At 47.5% G+C, this 13,057-nt stretch overlaps 2 protein-coding genes across 5 annotated transcripts in view; one reads left to right on the forward strand and one right to left on the reverse strand.

The window, feature by feature from the left end:
* taf6 (TATA-box binding protein associated factor 6) overlaps positions 1-9,623 on the reverse strand; it is a 16,781-nt gene extending 7,158 nt beyond the window's left edge. The window contains exons 1-10 of one of the 4 annotated variants that reach the window (XM_031899515.1): positions 9,513-9,623; positions 7,469-7,642; positions 5,761-5,847; positions 3,576-3,729; positions 2,897-2,953; positions 2,669-2,785; positions 2,449-2,591; positions 2,292-2,369; positions 1,993-2,094; positions 57-239 (exon numbers count right to left, since the gene is read on the reverse strand). In XM_031899515.1, coding sequence (XP_031755375.1) covers positions 57-239; positions 1,993-2,094; positions 2,292-2,369; positions 2,449-2,591; positions 2,669-2,785; positions 2,897-2,953; positions 3,576-3,729; positions 5,761-5,847; positions 7,469-7,618 — 1,071 coding nt within the window. In that variant the 5' untranslated portion in view covers positions 7,619-7,642; positions 9,513-9,623. Of the gene's footprint in view, positions 1-56; positions 240-1,992; positions 2,095-2,291; positions 2,370-2,448; positions 2,592-2,668; positions 2,786-2,896; positions 2,954-3,575; positions 3,730-5,760; positions 5,848-7,468; positions 7,643-8,677; positions 8,763-9,161; positions 9,385-9,512 lie in introns of those variants that run through there. The other 3 variants (XM_031899514.1, XM_031899516.1, XM_031899517.1) reach the window with 3 other exon arrangements.
* A 70-nt stretch (positions 9,624-9,693) lies between these two features.
* mblac1 (metallo-beta-lactamase domain containing 1) lies at positions 9,694-11,745 on the forward strand. Its single transcript, XM_012953386.3, has 3 exons — positions 9,694-9,784; positions 9,898-9,997; positions 10,997-11,745. The coding sequence occupies exons 2-3, from the start codon at positions 9,959-9,961 to the stop codon at positions 11,636-11,638; spliced, it is 681 nt and encodes a 226-aa protein (XP_012808840.2). The 5' UTR covers positions 9,694-9,784; positions 9,898-9,958; the 3' UTR covers positions 11,639-11,745.
* Positions 11,746-13,057: the final 1,312 nt, after the last annotated feature.

Below are 13,057 nucleotides of genomic sequence, written 5' to 3' on the forward strand. Positions count from 1 at the left end.
TTTAGGTTGGACAGAGCCATCATCCCCATGACGTATCCGTGGCCCTCGCTTCTCACCTTGGTAAATGTTTTGGTGATCCTGGACTGGATGTTATTGGTGGTGGTGCTGAAGTTTTTGCAGATCTGCGCGATCAGTCGGGCGGCGAAGTCCCTCAGCGCCCAGTGATTGTCCACGTCCGGCCGCAGGCACAGCTGCCGGCTAACTATGCAGGTCATCACCGCGGGAATGAGCTCGTGCAGCTGCGGGAAAACATAGTAAGTTAGGTTGAAAAAAGACACAAGTCCATCATGTTCAACCATTATGCCTATATATAACCTGCCTAAATGCTAGTTGATCCCGAGGAAGGCGAAAACCCCATCTGAAGCCTCTCTAATTTGCCCCAGAGGGGAAACAATTCCTTCCTGACTCCAAGATGGCAATCGGACCAGTCCCTGGATCAACTAGTACTTAGAGCTATCCCCCCTACCCCTGTATTCCCTCACTTGTACTGAGAGCTATCTCCCATAACCCTGTATCCCCTCACTTGTACTGAGAGCTATCTCCCCTACCCCTGTATTCCCTCACTTGTACTGAGAGCTATCTCCCATACCCCTGTATTCCCTCACTTGTACTGAGAGCTATCTCCCATACCCCTGTATTCCCTCACTTGTACTGAGAGCTATCCCCCCTACCCCTGTATTCCCTCACTTGTACTGAGAGCTATCTCCCCTACCCCTGTATTCCCTCACTTGTACTGAGAGCTATCCCACCTACCCCTGTATTCCCTCACTTGTACTGAGAGCTATCTCCCATACCCCTGTATTCCCTCACTTGTACTGAGAGCTATCCCCCCTACCCCTGTATTCCCTCACTTGTACTGAGAGCTATCCCCCCTACCCCTGTATTCCCTCACTTGTACTGAGAGCTATCTCCCCTACCCCTGTATTCCCTCACTTGTACTGAGAGCTATCCCCCCTACCCCTGTATTCCCTCACTTGTACTGAGAGCTATCCCCCCTACCCCTGTATTCCCTCACTTGTACTGAGAGCTATCTCCCCTACCCCTGTATTCCCTCACTTGTACTGAGAGCTATCCCCCATACCCCTGTATTCCCTCACTTGTACTGAGAGCTATCTCCCCTACCCCTGTATTCCCTCACTTGTACTAAGAGCTATCTCCCTACCCCTGTATTCCCTCACTTGTACTGAGAGCTATCCCCCATACCCCTGTATTCCCTCACTTGTACTGAGAGCTATCTCCCCTACCCCTGTATTCCCTCACTTGTACTAAGAGCTATCTCCCTACCCCTGTATTCCCTCACTTGTACTGAGAGCTATCCCCCATACCCCTGTATTCCCTCACTTGTACTGAGAGCTATCTCCCCTACCCCTGTATTCCCTCACTTGTACTGAGAGCTATCCCCCATACCCCTGTATTCCCTCACTTGTACTGAGAGCTATCCCCCATACCCCTGTATTCCCTCACTTGTACTGAGAGCTATCTCCCCTACCCCTGTATTCCCTCACTTGTACTGAGAGCTATCTCCCCTACCCCTGTATTCCCTCACTTGTACTGAGAGCTACCCCCCCTACCCCTGTATTCCCTCACTTGTACTGAGAGCTATCTCCCATACCCCTGTATTCCCTCACTTGTACCGAGAGCTATCTCCCTACCCCTGTATTCCCTCACTTGTACTGAGAGCTATCTCCCATACCCCTGTATTCCCTCACTTGTACCGAGAGCTATCTCCCTACCCCTGTATTCCCTCACTTGCTAAAAAGCCACCCAACCCCTTCTTGTACCTATATAATGTATCAGCCAGCACCACTGATTCGGGGAGGGAATCCCACAACTTCATAGCTCTCACAAAACGTTGGGAAGTTCAGTCACGTGACATAATAGTCGCCTTCCTTTCGGCCACAGGGCTCATAACATGGACAGCAGTTCAACCCAATCCAACCGACACAAAGCCCCCTCGTACCATCATACTCAGCCCCCCCCCGTCTCACTCACGTATTTCTCCAGATACAGCGTGGGATTGTCCATAAGGGCCTTGACCATACGCATGAGATAAATAAGCAGGGCCAGATTGTTCTGCACAACGTTCACTCGCACCTGATTGGCGGAAGCAAAAAAGAGACAGAGGTATTGGGGGGGCATTATTCCCTTGATATAGTATAAGGCAGTGGTAGGTGTATAGGGTAAGCCACGCAGGAGTGCATGTATAAGAAGCGAGCCATGATCACAGCAGAAAGTAAAGAGGAAAGGGTAGAACAAGGGTGAAGGTATGTGGGTAACAGACATGTACTTACCCCCTCGGATATGAAAGTGCTAAAGCGGGGTAGCATCTGGTACAGGCCGGGGTCGGTGGCAATGCTCTGCAAGGCTTCCTGCGGCACAACAGAACAGTTCTGGTTTCAGGCAACAGAACATACATGGCAGGTTATACACACACACGTGTACACTTACCGCTCTCTTGGCCTCGCAGGAACCAACGCACGCCTCGGTAATCTCCTTATAGTAGAGCTGCTGCTCCACCGACAGCTCGTGGATGCTACGCGGCTTCAGCTTTAATGGAGCCCCTTCCAAGATGGGCGTTTTCTTCTCTTTCCCTAAAAGGAAGATGATGATTGGAGATGACCGGCTGCTGTGAGCCAATAACAGTGTGTTGTACAGAAATAACACTTACCTTTGCCCTCCGCTGCTCCTGCCCCCTGACCTTTGCCCTTTAGACCACCTTCTTCCTGTCCCGGTTTGACTGCCTTCAGGGGTTCGGTGGCTTCACTCTTCTGCTGTTCCTTAGTGACTGGATGGAGAGGAGGATAGAGAAAGAGAGAGTTATCCCTTGGGAAATAGAGTGGGGGGGTACAGGAGAAAGTGAGGATGAGGGGGTATGTGGAGAGAAAACTGGCATTACCTGGAGGAGGGTTTTCAGGAATGGCGGGCTGCACTCCTTCAATGCTCAGCCAATGAGCTGCAAGACAAGTCATGACATAAATTATTCCTTATTTAAAGGGATACTGCCATGATATTTATGGGGTACTTTTAACTCTAAATTACACTGTTACACAGCAAATAATTCCCTCTGCCATTTAACCTTTTAATCTTCAACCAACAAATGTATTTGTAGCTGTAATATTGGTGTGTAGGCGCCATCTCAGTGCCTTGTGCCTGAGTCTGAGCTTTCAGCCAGCGCTACACATTAGAACTGCTTTCAGCTAACCTATTGTTTCTCCTACTCCCATGTAACTGGAGGAGTCCCAAGCCGGACTTGGATTTCTTACTATTGAGTGCTATTCTGATACCTACTGGGAGCTGCTATCTTGCTCCCTTCCCATTGTTCTGCTGATCGGCTGCTGGGGGTGAGGGGGGTGGGATATCACTCCAACTTGCAGCGCAGCAGTAAAGTGTGACTGAAGTTTATCAGAGCACAGGTCACATGGCTGTGGCACCCTGGGAAATGAAGAATATGGCTAGCCCCATGGGAAAAACAGATTACAATGCAGGATTCTGCTGGAGAAGCTCTTTTAACTGATGGGTTTTGTAACAAATATGTATTCCTTTACCCATAGAGACCCAAGGCAGGTCCCACTCACCTTTGATGGACACATCGAGGGGAACTCGGGGTAAGGGCGTGCTGATAATATCGCTGAGATCGACCTCTTTCTCCTCGTAGAAATGTAACTCACGACCCCCGCCGCTGGCGTATCGGAAAGGCAGGAACTCCTTGGCGTGGAAGCCATATATAGGCTGCGGGGAGACGGAGAACATTGCCATCACTTTACCATATTACCATTATTTATATATAAAAATAAATAATGAAGACCAACTGAAAAGTTGCTTAGAACTGGACACTCTATAACATACTTAGAGTTTAAAGGTGAACCACCCCTTTAACCACTGTATATAAATAGCTGCATATATACTGTAGAATGTAGCAGTGAAAGTACCCGCAGAGACACTTCCCCTGTACGGATAAAAGCAGATGATTTCGTAGAAGAGCAGCAGCCCCCCAGCGTATGTGCTGCCCACACCCACATCAAACACTCTACGCTATGTTTCCACTGTCACGCGGAGATGTGACATCTATTCTACTGAATAAAGCCGGGCAGAGCCTGGCGGGTACAAACAGGGGCCCCATGAGAGACAGAGAGTGAGAGAGAGAGACAGAAAGAGAGAGACAGAGCGAGAGACAAAGAGAGAGTGAGAGAGACAGAGCGAGAGACAAAGAGAGAGTGAGAGAGAGTGAGAGAGAGACAAAGAGAGAGTGACAGAGAGAGACAAAGACAAAGAGAGTGACAGGGTGACAGAGAGAGTGAGAGAGAGAGTGACAAAGAGTGAGAGAGAGAGTGACAAAGAGTGAGAGAGAGAGAGACAGAGAGAGTGAGTGACAGACAAAGACAGAGTGAGAGAGAGAGAGACAGAGTGAGAGAGAGAGAGACAAAGACAGAGTGAGAGAGAGAGAGACAAAGACAGAGTGAGAGAGAGAGAGACAAAGACAGAGTGAGAGAGAGAGAGACAAAGACAGAGTGAGAGAGAGAGAGAGAGACAAAGACAGAGTGAGAGAGAGAGAGAGAGACAAAGACAGAGTGAGAGAGAGAGAGACAAAGACAGAGTGAGAGAGAGAGAGACAAAGACAGAGTGAGAGAGACAAAGACAGAGTGAGAGAGAGAGAGACAAAGACAGAGTGAGAGAGAGACAGACAGACAGAGTGAGAGAGACAGACAGAGAGGTTTAGTGTGTTTAATGTAAGAGACGGCAGATGCTCCTTCTCATGACCAGAATTCTTCAGATTGGGTGGGTTCACCATTAAGTAACTTTTACTATGACATAGAATGGCCCATTCTAAGCAACTTTTCAATTGGTCTTCATTATTTATTTGTTATAGTTTCTGAATTATTTGCCTTCTTCCAGCTCACAGCAGCTTTCAAATGGGGGTCACTGACCCCGGCGGCCAAAACCTATTGCTCTGTGAGGCTCCAGTTTTATTGTTATTGTTACTTTTTGTAACTTTCTTTTCTATTCAGCCCCTCTCCTATTCATATACCAGTCTCTCATCCAAACCATTCCCTGGTTGCTAAGGTAACTTGGACCCTAGCAACCAAATAGCTGCTGAAACTCCAAACTGGAGCAAATTAAACAACTAAAAAACTACAAATAATAAAAAATGAAGACCAATTGCAAACTGTCTAAGAATTTCACTCTCTACATTAACTCATACAACCCCATTAAGTCATTGAATGCGCTGATGTTGCTTATCTGCCTCTGGCTACGGTGCTGGAAACATATAGCGACATACGGTATTGTGCTATTCCCTAAGGGACACAAGGGGAGGGAGTTGGTACCAGAGAGCTTACAATCTATGCACCAAGCATACGATCCCATAGGAGAAACGTATGATAACCCAGACTATATATTGTGGGGCCCGCTTCCTCCCTCTCTGTGGGGATTGCCCTGCTGTCAATGTTGCTTATTTTTATTTATGATTTATGAGTAGTAGTAGCGATTATTTGCAGCCCAGCGGCTTTGGTTGTGGCAAAGATCAAGGGTAAGTCAGCGACTAAGTTATAGCTGCCCTTAACCCAGGGCCTTACCTCTGTGCAGGGCAGAATATTACATCGGCCTGAGAATCAGCGGCTTGGCTGTTTCTGCTACTGCAGAACCACAACTCTCAGCATCCCACAGCAGTTCAGATGTTGGAAGAGATGGTGGGAATTGTAGTTCTGCGTTTTTTGGGGCCCTTAATGGTTATCATTTACAAACCGTGCGCTCCTTCCTTACCTCTACGTTCTTTAGTTTCAGTGCAGCGTCGATGTCATTGGGTGTCAGCTTTTGTCTCTTCCCAACGTGCATGAACTTCAGTGCATCCTTGGGAGGCGAAAGGAAAAAATAGAGAAAAACTGAGTTTAAGAGAACAGCAGGAACAGCCCCCTAAGTTTGCTCATAGCCGGTACAGAGAGATACCATAAAACTATGGCACATAGGGATTCCCCTGTACTAGGCACAATTCAGCAGGAACAGCCCCCTAAGTTTGCTCATAGCCTGTGCAGAGAGATACCATAAAACTATGGCACATAGGGATTCCCCTGTACTAAGCACAATTCAGCAGGAACAGCCCCCTAAGTTTGCTCATAGCCTGTGCAGAGAGATACCATAAAACTATGGCACATAGGGATTCCCCTGTACTAAGCACAATTCAGCAGGAACAGCCCGCTAAGTTTGCTCATAGCCTGTACAGAGAGATACCATAAAACTATGGCACATAGGGATTCCCCTGTACTAAGCACAATTCAGCAGGAACAGCCCGCTAAGTTTGCTCATAGCCTGTACAGAGAGATACCATAAAACTATGGCACGTAGGGATTCCCCTGTACTAAGCACAATTCAGCAGGAACAGCCCCCTAAGTTTGCTCATAGCCTGTACAGAGAGATACCATAAAACTATGGCACGTAGGGATTCCCCTGTACTAAGCACAATTCAGCAGGAACAGCCCCCTAAGTTTGCTCATAGCCTGTACAGAGAGATACCATAAAACTATGGCACATAGGGATTCCCCTGTACTAAGCACAATTCAGCAGGAACAGCCCGCTAAGTTTGCTCATAGCCTGTACAGAGAGATACCATAAAACTATGGCACATAGGGATTCCCCTGTACTAAGCACAATTCAGCAGGAACAGCCCGCTAAGTTTGCTCATAGCCTGTACAGAGAGATACCATAAAACTATGGCACGTAGGGATTCCCCTGTACTAAGCACAATTCAGCAGGAACAGCCCCCTAAGTTTGCTTATAGCCTGTACAGAGAGATACCATAAAACTATGACAGCATAGGATATCCCCTGTACTAAGCACAATTCAGCAGGAACAGCCCCCTAAGTTTGCTCATAGCTTGTCCTCTCCTATTCATATATCAGTCTTTCATTCAAACCATGCCCTGGTTGCTAAGGTAATTTGGATCCTAGCAACCAAATAGCTGCTGAAACTTTATGCCGGAGAACTGCAGCACAAAAACTGAAATTATTAAAAACCTACAAATAAAAAAAAAATGAAGACCTATTGCAAATTGTCTAAGAATATCACTCTCTACATCATAGTAAGAGTTAACTCAAAGGTGTACAACCCATTTAAGGTGATTTGGCAATTTTATGATCATAACTTTGTAACTAAGCCCTTCCCCTTTGAGTTAACTCTTACTATGATGTAGAGAGTGATATTCTTAGACAATTTGCAATAGGTCTTCATTTTTTTTTTATTTGTAGGTTTTTAATAATTTCAGTTTCTGTGCTGCAGTTCTCCGGCTTGGAGTTTCAGAAGCTATTTGGTTGCTAGGATCCAAATTACCTTAGCGACCAGGGCATGGTTTGAATGAAAGACTGATATATGAAAAAAAATTCAAAAACTATAAGCTGACTGACCCCCCCCTTACCTGAGTGACCCCCCCCCTTACCTGAGTGACCCCCCCCCTTACCTGAGTGACCCCCCCCCTTACCTGAGTGACCTCCTTGATGCGGAAGCTGACCTCCTGGGCGAGCATCTGACACGTCTCCTCCGACATCTGGGAGACCCCTACGGACTCTGCAATCACTTTCATGGACTCACTGGGGAGAAGAGTGTTCCCGATCTTCTTCCCCTCCGCCATGATGGACGAGAGCGTCAGGAGAGCCTGAGAGACAGCAGAAGAGAAGTACTTAAGTCTATGGCCAGCTAATAGTGTTACCCATACCTCCCAACTGTTCTGATTCTCACAGACCGCAATCCAGGATACCGCCCCTGGGGCCCCGCACCCCCCAAGGTGCCTCCTCCGGCCACCGCACACCCCTAAACCCCCCGCAGGGGCCTCTGTGTGACATCCTCCACCGAACACGTATGTGAAACGCGTCAGGGAAGGACATCAGAGGCCAGCGGAAGCAGCAATAGGGTCGGGTCTGGGCCACCGGGTATTTTACTAGTGTCCCGGCGGCCCAGTCTTAATGAAAAGTCCCTCATTTTCCTTTGACCTCCTGCACTGAAGCTAAAAAAAGATACAAAGTTTCTCAAACTTAATTTAATAAGTAGCTTTTGCCAGTGCCCAGACTACTCACCCCCTGCACAGAGATACAAGTGTAACTAATAAGCTAAACAGGTCTCTTGGGAGGGAGGGGGACTGAGACTCGCAGCTAAAGGGCAAGTTCACCTTCATTAGAAAAACTGTAATGACACATAAACAGCTGAGAAGGACTGATTCTCACAGACCGCAATCCAGGATACCGCCCCTGGGGCCCCGCACCCTCCAAGGTGCCTCCTCTGGCCACCGCACACCCCTAAACCCCCCGCAGGGGCCCCTGTCCGACACCCTCCCCAGAGGGTGTATGTGAAACGCATCAGGGAAGGACTTCAGAGGCCAGACGAAGCAGCAATAGGGTCGGGTCTGGGCCCACCGGGTATTTGACCGGTGTCCCAGTCTGACCCTGTCGGGATACTTCTAAAAAGTCCCTATTTCCCTTTGATCTTCTGCACGGAACACTAAAAAAAGATACAAAGTTTCTCAAACTTAATTTAATAAGTAGCTTTTGCCAGTGCCCAGACTACTCACCCCCTGCACAGAGATACAAGTGTAACTAATAAGCTAAACAGGTCTCTTGGGAGGGAGGGGGGGGGACTGAGACTCGCAGCTAAAGGGCAAGTTCACCTTCATTAGAAAAACTGTAATGACACATACACAGCTGAGTGGGACTGGTTCTCACAGACCGCAATCCAGGATACCGCCCCTGGGGCCCCGCACCCTCCAAGGTGCCTCCTCCGGCCACCGCACACCCCTAAACCCCCCGCAGGGGCCCCTGTCCGACACCCTCCCCAGAAGGTGTATGTGAAACGCATCAGGGAAGGACTTCAGAGGCCAGACGAAGCAGCAATAGGGTCGGGTCTGGGCCGCTGGGGCCCACCGGGTATTTTCCCAGTGTCCCAGTCTGACCCTGTCGGGATACTTGCTAAAAAGTCCCTATTTCCCTTTGATCTTCTGCACGGAACGCTAAAAAAAAAGATACAAAGTTTCCCAAACTTAATTAAATAAGTAGCGTTTGTCAAAGCCCAGGATACCCACCCCCTGCACTGACTAATAAGCTTAACAGGTCTCTGGGGGGAATTGAAACTCACAGGTTAAAGGGCAAGTTCACCTTCATTAGCAAAACTGTAATGACACATACACAGCTGAGAGGGACTGGTTCTCCCCTGCATGTTTGGTGACTGTCTGCCTGACTATAGTCTCTGCACTGCCGGTTCTGACTCATGAAGGATTGTAGCAGAAGCCTGCAGTACTGCTGCATTGAATGAAGAGTCAGAATCAGACACCAGAAAGGGATAAACCACTTTCCTTTAGCCGGGGGGACAGGAAGTTGGGGTTCTGTGTGGGTATATACATACTACTGCTACCCCAGCAGGGCCGACCTGCTTGCCCACCGTGTCCCTAACACTGGGCTCAGACGATCCCCCATTGCCGCAGCGCTAGCCCAGTCGCTACCCCCTCCCAAGCCCAAATAACCCCCGCCATTACCAACCTCAGCTCCCCCTTTTCTCACAGACTCTCCAGGCTACTTCCGGCTGGCAGGTAAACTTCCGGCCCCGCGTTCTGAGCTCGAAGGTCCTGACTGGGAAGCAGAAACGCACATTAAAACGTTGTCGTCGTTCAAAATGGTTTGACCGCTATGAGAAAAAAATCATATTTTTTTTTTTTTTTATCAGCCGACTATTTTCGGCGGGAAGTAAGAAGAGACACTTCACTTTACAATCACACTCCTCTTAGGACTTGCGGTGGAACGCAACTTCCTGGGTAAGTGGAACGCAACAATACACAACGCGCAAGCGTACAGAAGGCGGCAACAAAATGGACGTTTTTTTTTTTTTTCCAATCTACTGTACCCGCCCCACGTCTGCACCAATCAGATACTACTGATTCCCAGGGGGTGTGACCTTACTGTCCAATTGCAGTTTAGTGGCCGGCAGAATGGCTTCCCCACATGCCTCTGCTGCTAGTACTTTGCAGGTATGTATTTATGTAGGTATGTATGTGTAGAAAACTATATGTATAACTTTATTTATAAAGCGCCACAAGGGTACGCAGCGCTGTACAATCTTACAAAATACACAATTACACACAGGGAGGACAAGTGTTATACAGGTATGGGATCCGTTATCCAGAATGCTCAGGAACAAGGGTTTTCCGGATAAGGGGTCTTTCCGTAATTTGGATCTTCATACCTTAAGTCTACTAAAAAATCAATAAACCATTAATTATACCCAATAGGACTGTTCTGCCCCCAATAAGGGGTAATTATATCTTAGTTGGGATCAAGTACAGGTACTGTTTTATTATTACAGAGAAAAGGGAATCATTTAACCATGAAATAAACCCAATAGGGCTGTTCTGCCCCAATAAGGGGTAATTATATCTTAGTTGGGATCAAGTACAGGTACTGTTTTATTATTACAGAGAAAAGGGAATCATTTAACCATTAAATAAACCCAATAGGGCTGTTCTGCCCCCAATAAGGGGTAATTATATCTTAGTAGGGATCAAGTACAGGTACTGTTTTATTATTACAGAGAAAAGGGAATCATTTAACCATTAAATAAACCCAATAGGGCTGTTCTGCCCCCAATAAGGGGTAATTATATCTTAGTTGGGATCAAGTACAGGTACTGTTTTATTATTACAGAGAAAAGGGAATCATTTAACCATGAAATAAACCCAATAGGGCTGTTCTGCCCCCAATAAGGGGTAATTATATCTTAGTTGGGATCAAGTACAGGTACTGTTTTATTATTACAGAGAAAAGGGAATCATTTTTAAAAATTAGAATTATTTGCTTATAATGGAGTCTATGGGAGATGGCCTTTCCATAATTCAGAACTTTCTGGATAACGGGTTTCCGGATAAGGGATCCTATACCTGTACCAGTAAAGCAGGGACCCAGGTTAGTAGATTTGCCAGTCACCCCCGCTCATTCGTTCTGATGTTTCTGTCTTGTTTCTAACGTTACAGTTCCACACTGCACCCCTGGCGTCGGGTCATATTCCCGGCTCCCCACATTCCGTCCATGTTCTTATGGAGGGGTATTGCAGAGACGCGGGAGGGGACCTGTTCCAGGCAGACGGCTCAGTCACGCTCATACGGGGACCCCTGACGGTGCTGGTTGACACTGCAGGACCGTGGTCCCGTGATGCCCTTCTTCAGTCGCTTCGGGATCATGGTGTAGCGCCCACTGACGTCACCCATGTGATCTGCACCCATGGACACTCTGACCACGTGGGGAACCTTAACCTTTTCCCTCGGGCGGAGATCGTGGTGTCCTATGACCTGTGGCGTGGCGGTTACTATGTCGCTCACGACTTCCGTGGCGGAGCCCCCTACATGCTGCTGGGCGGAGAAGGGCTGAAAGTGGTGGCTACTCCTGGTCACACCGGCAGCGATACCTCCCTCCTTGTCCCTGGCACCTCTCTAGGGACTGTCGTAGTGGCCGGAGACCTTTTTGAGCGGGAAGGAGATGAGGACAGTTGGCGCCAGTTGAGCGAAGACCCCCAGAGGCAGGAGGCCAGTAGAGCGGCCATGCTAAAGCTGGCAGATGTCATAATACCAGGACATGGACCGCCATTTAGGGTCATAAAGCACGGACAGCATACATAAACTAGATACACAGGGCCATATTTATTGTAGGGACAGTAAGGATACTGAAGGGGGTATACTGATACCCAGGCTGGGACAGTAAGGATACTGTAGGGGGTATACTGATACCCAGGCTGGGACAGTAAGGATACTGAAGGGGGTATACTGATACCCAGGCTGGGACAGTAAGGATACTGAAGGGGGGGGGTATACTGATACCCAGGCTGGGACAGTAAGGATACTGAAGGGGGGGGGTATATTGATACCCAGGCTGGGACAGTAAGGATACTGAAGGGGGTATACTGATACCCAGGCTGGGACAGGTATAGGACCCGTTATCCAGAATGCTCAGGACCAAGGGTATTTTGGATAAGGAGTCTTTCCGTAATTTGATTCTCCATACCTTAAGTCTACTAAAAAATCAATAAAACATTAATTAAACCCAATAGGATTGTTTTGCCTCCAATAATGATTATTTATATTTTAGTTGAGATCAAGTACAGGTACTGTTTTATTATTACAGAGAAAAGGGAATCATTTAACCATTAAATAAACCCAATAGGGCTGTTCTGCCCCAATAAGGGGTAATTATATCTTAGTTGGGATCAAGTACAGGTACTATGTCTATGAAGATTCTCATTTATCCAGGTCATGATATACAGTATCTAGTAGAATTAAGTCTAAAACAACTGGACTTTTTCTGAGTTTTTCTTGAAAACGTTTCACCACTCATCCGAGTGGCTTCTTCAGTTCAAATGACTGGTAGGGAATTCCCCGGTATTTAAACTCTTGATGGTAGTAGAGTCACAGACATCCAATCACAATGGTTCCATTGAACTTGTTCAGTTAGGTGTTAGCTGAAACTGACAGGTGTAAGAAGGTATGATCCAATCACAATGGTACCAAGATTCTCATTGATGAAGGTGTTAATCCTTCAAAGTACATGACTGGAAGTGTGAACTGTTGTGAAACTGCCGGGGTAAGGATGTCAACGCGCCATTGTATGTTGGTGACAAGCGGTGTCTCAGGCCCCCTCCTCTGTTCAGGGATGGTTTTTCCAGGTTGGCATAAATGGCCTCTTTCACTCACTCTTTCCATATGTTGCTGGAACATCAGAAAAACTTAGGAGAATTTTCAACAAACATCGCATTCCTGTGTTTTTCAAACCCAGCAACACCCTGAGACAGAAGCTGGTGCACCCGAAAGACCCAACACCCAAGCACATGAAAAGTAATGTGGTCTATGCTGTCCAGTGTAGTGAAGAGTGCTCAGACTTATACATTGGGGAGACAAAACAACCTCTCTGTAAGAGAATGGCCCAACATAGGCGGGCAAACTCCTCAGGACAAGACTCAGCGGTCTATCTACACCTCAAAGAAAAAGGTCACTCTTTTGAGGACAGTAACGTGCATATTTTGGACCGAGAGGACAGATGGTTTG

Source organism: Xenopus tropicalis, chromosome 3, assembly GCF_000004195.4.
Source record: "Xenopus tropicalis strain Nigerian chromosome 3, UCB_Xtro_10.0, whole genome shotgun sequence".
NCBI classification, from domain to species: domain Eukaryota; kingdom Metazoa; phylum Chordata; class Amphibia; order Anura; family Pipidae; genus Xenopus; species Xenopus tropicalis.

What these genes read in the sequence shown, in the direction of transcription:
- mblac1 (XM_012953386.3), top strand. Translation starts at nt 9,959, where the DNA reads ATGGCTTCCCCACATGCCTCTGCTGCTAGTACTTTGCAG. An exon ending in CTGCTGCTAGTACTTTGCAG is followed by an intron (nt 9,998 to 10,996) that starts GTATGTATTTAT and finishes CTAACGTTACAG; the next exon opens with TTCCACACTGCACCCCTGGC.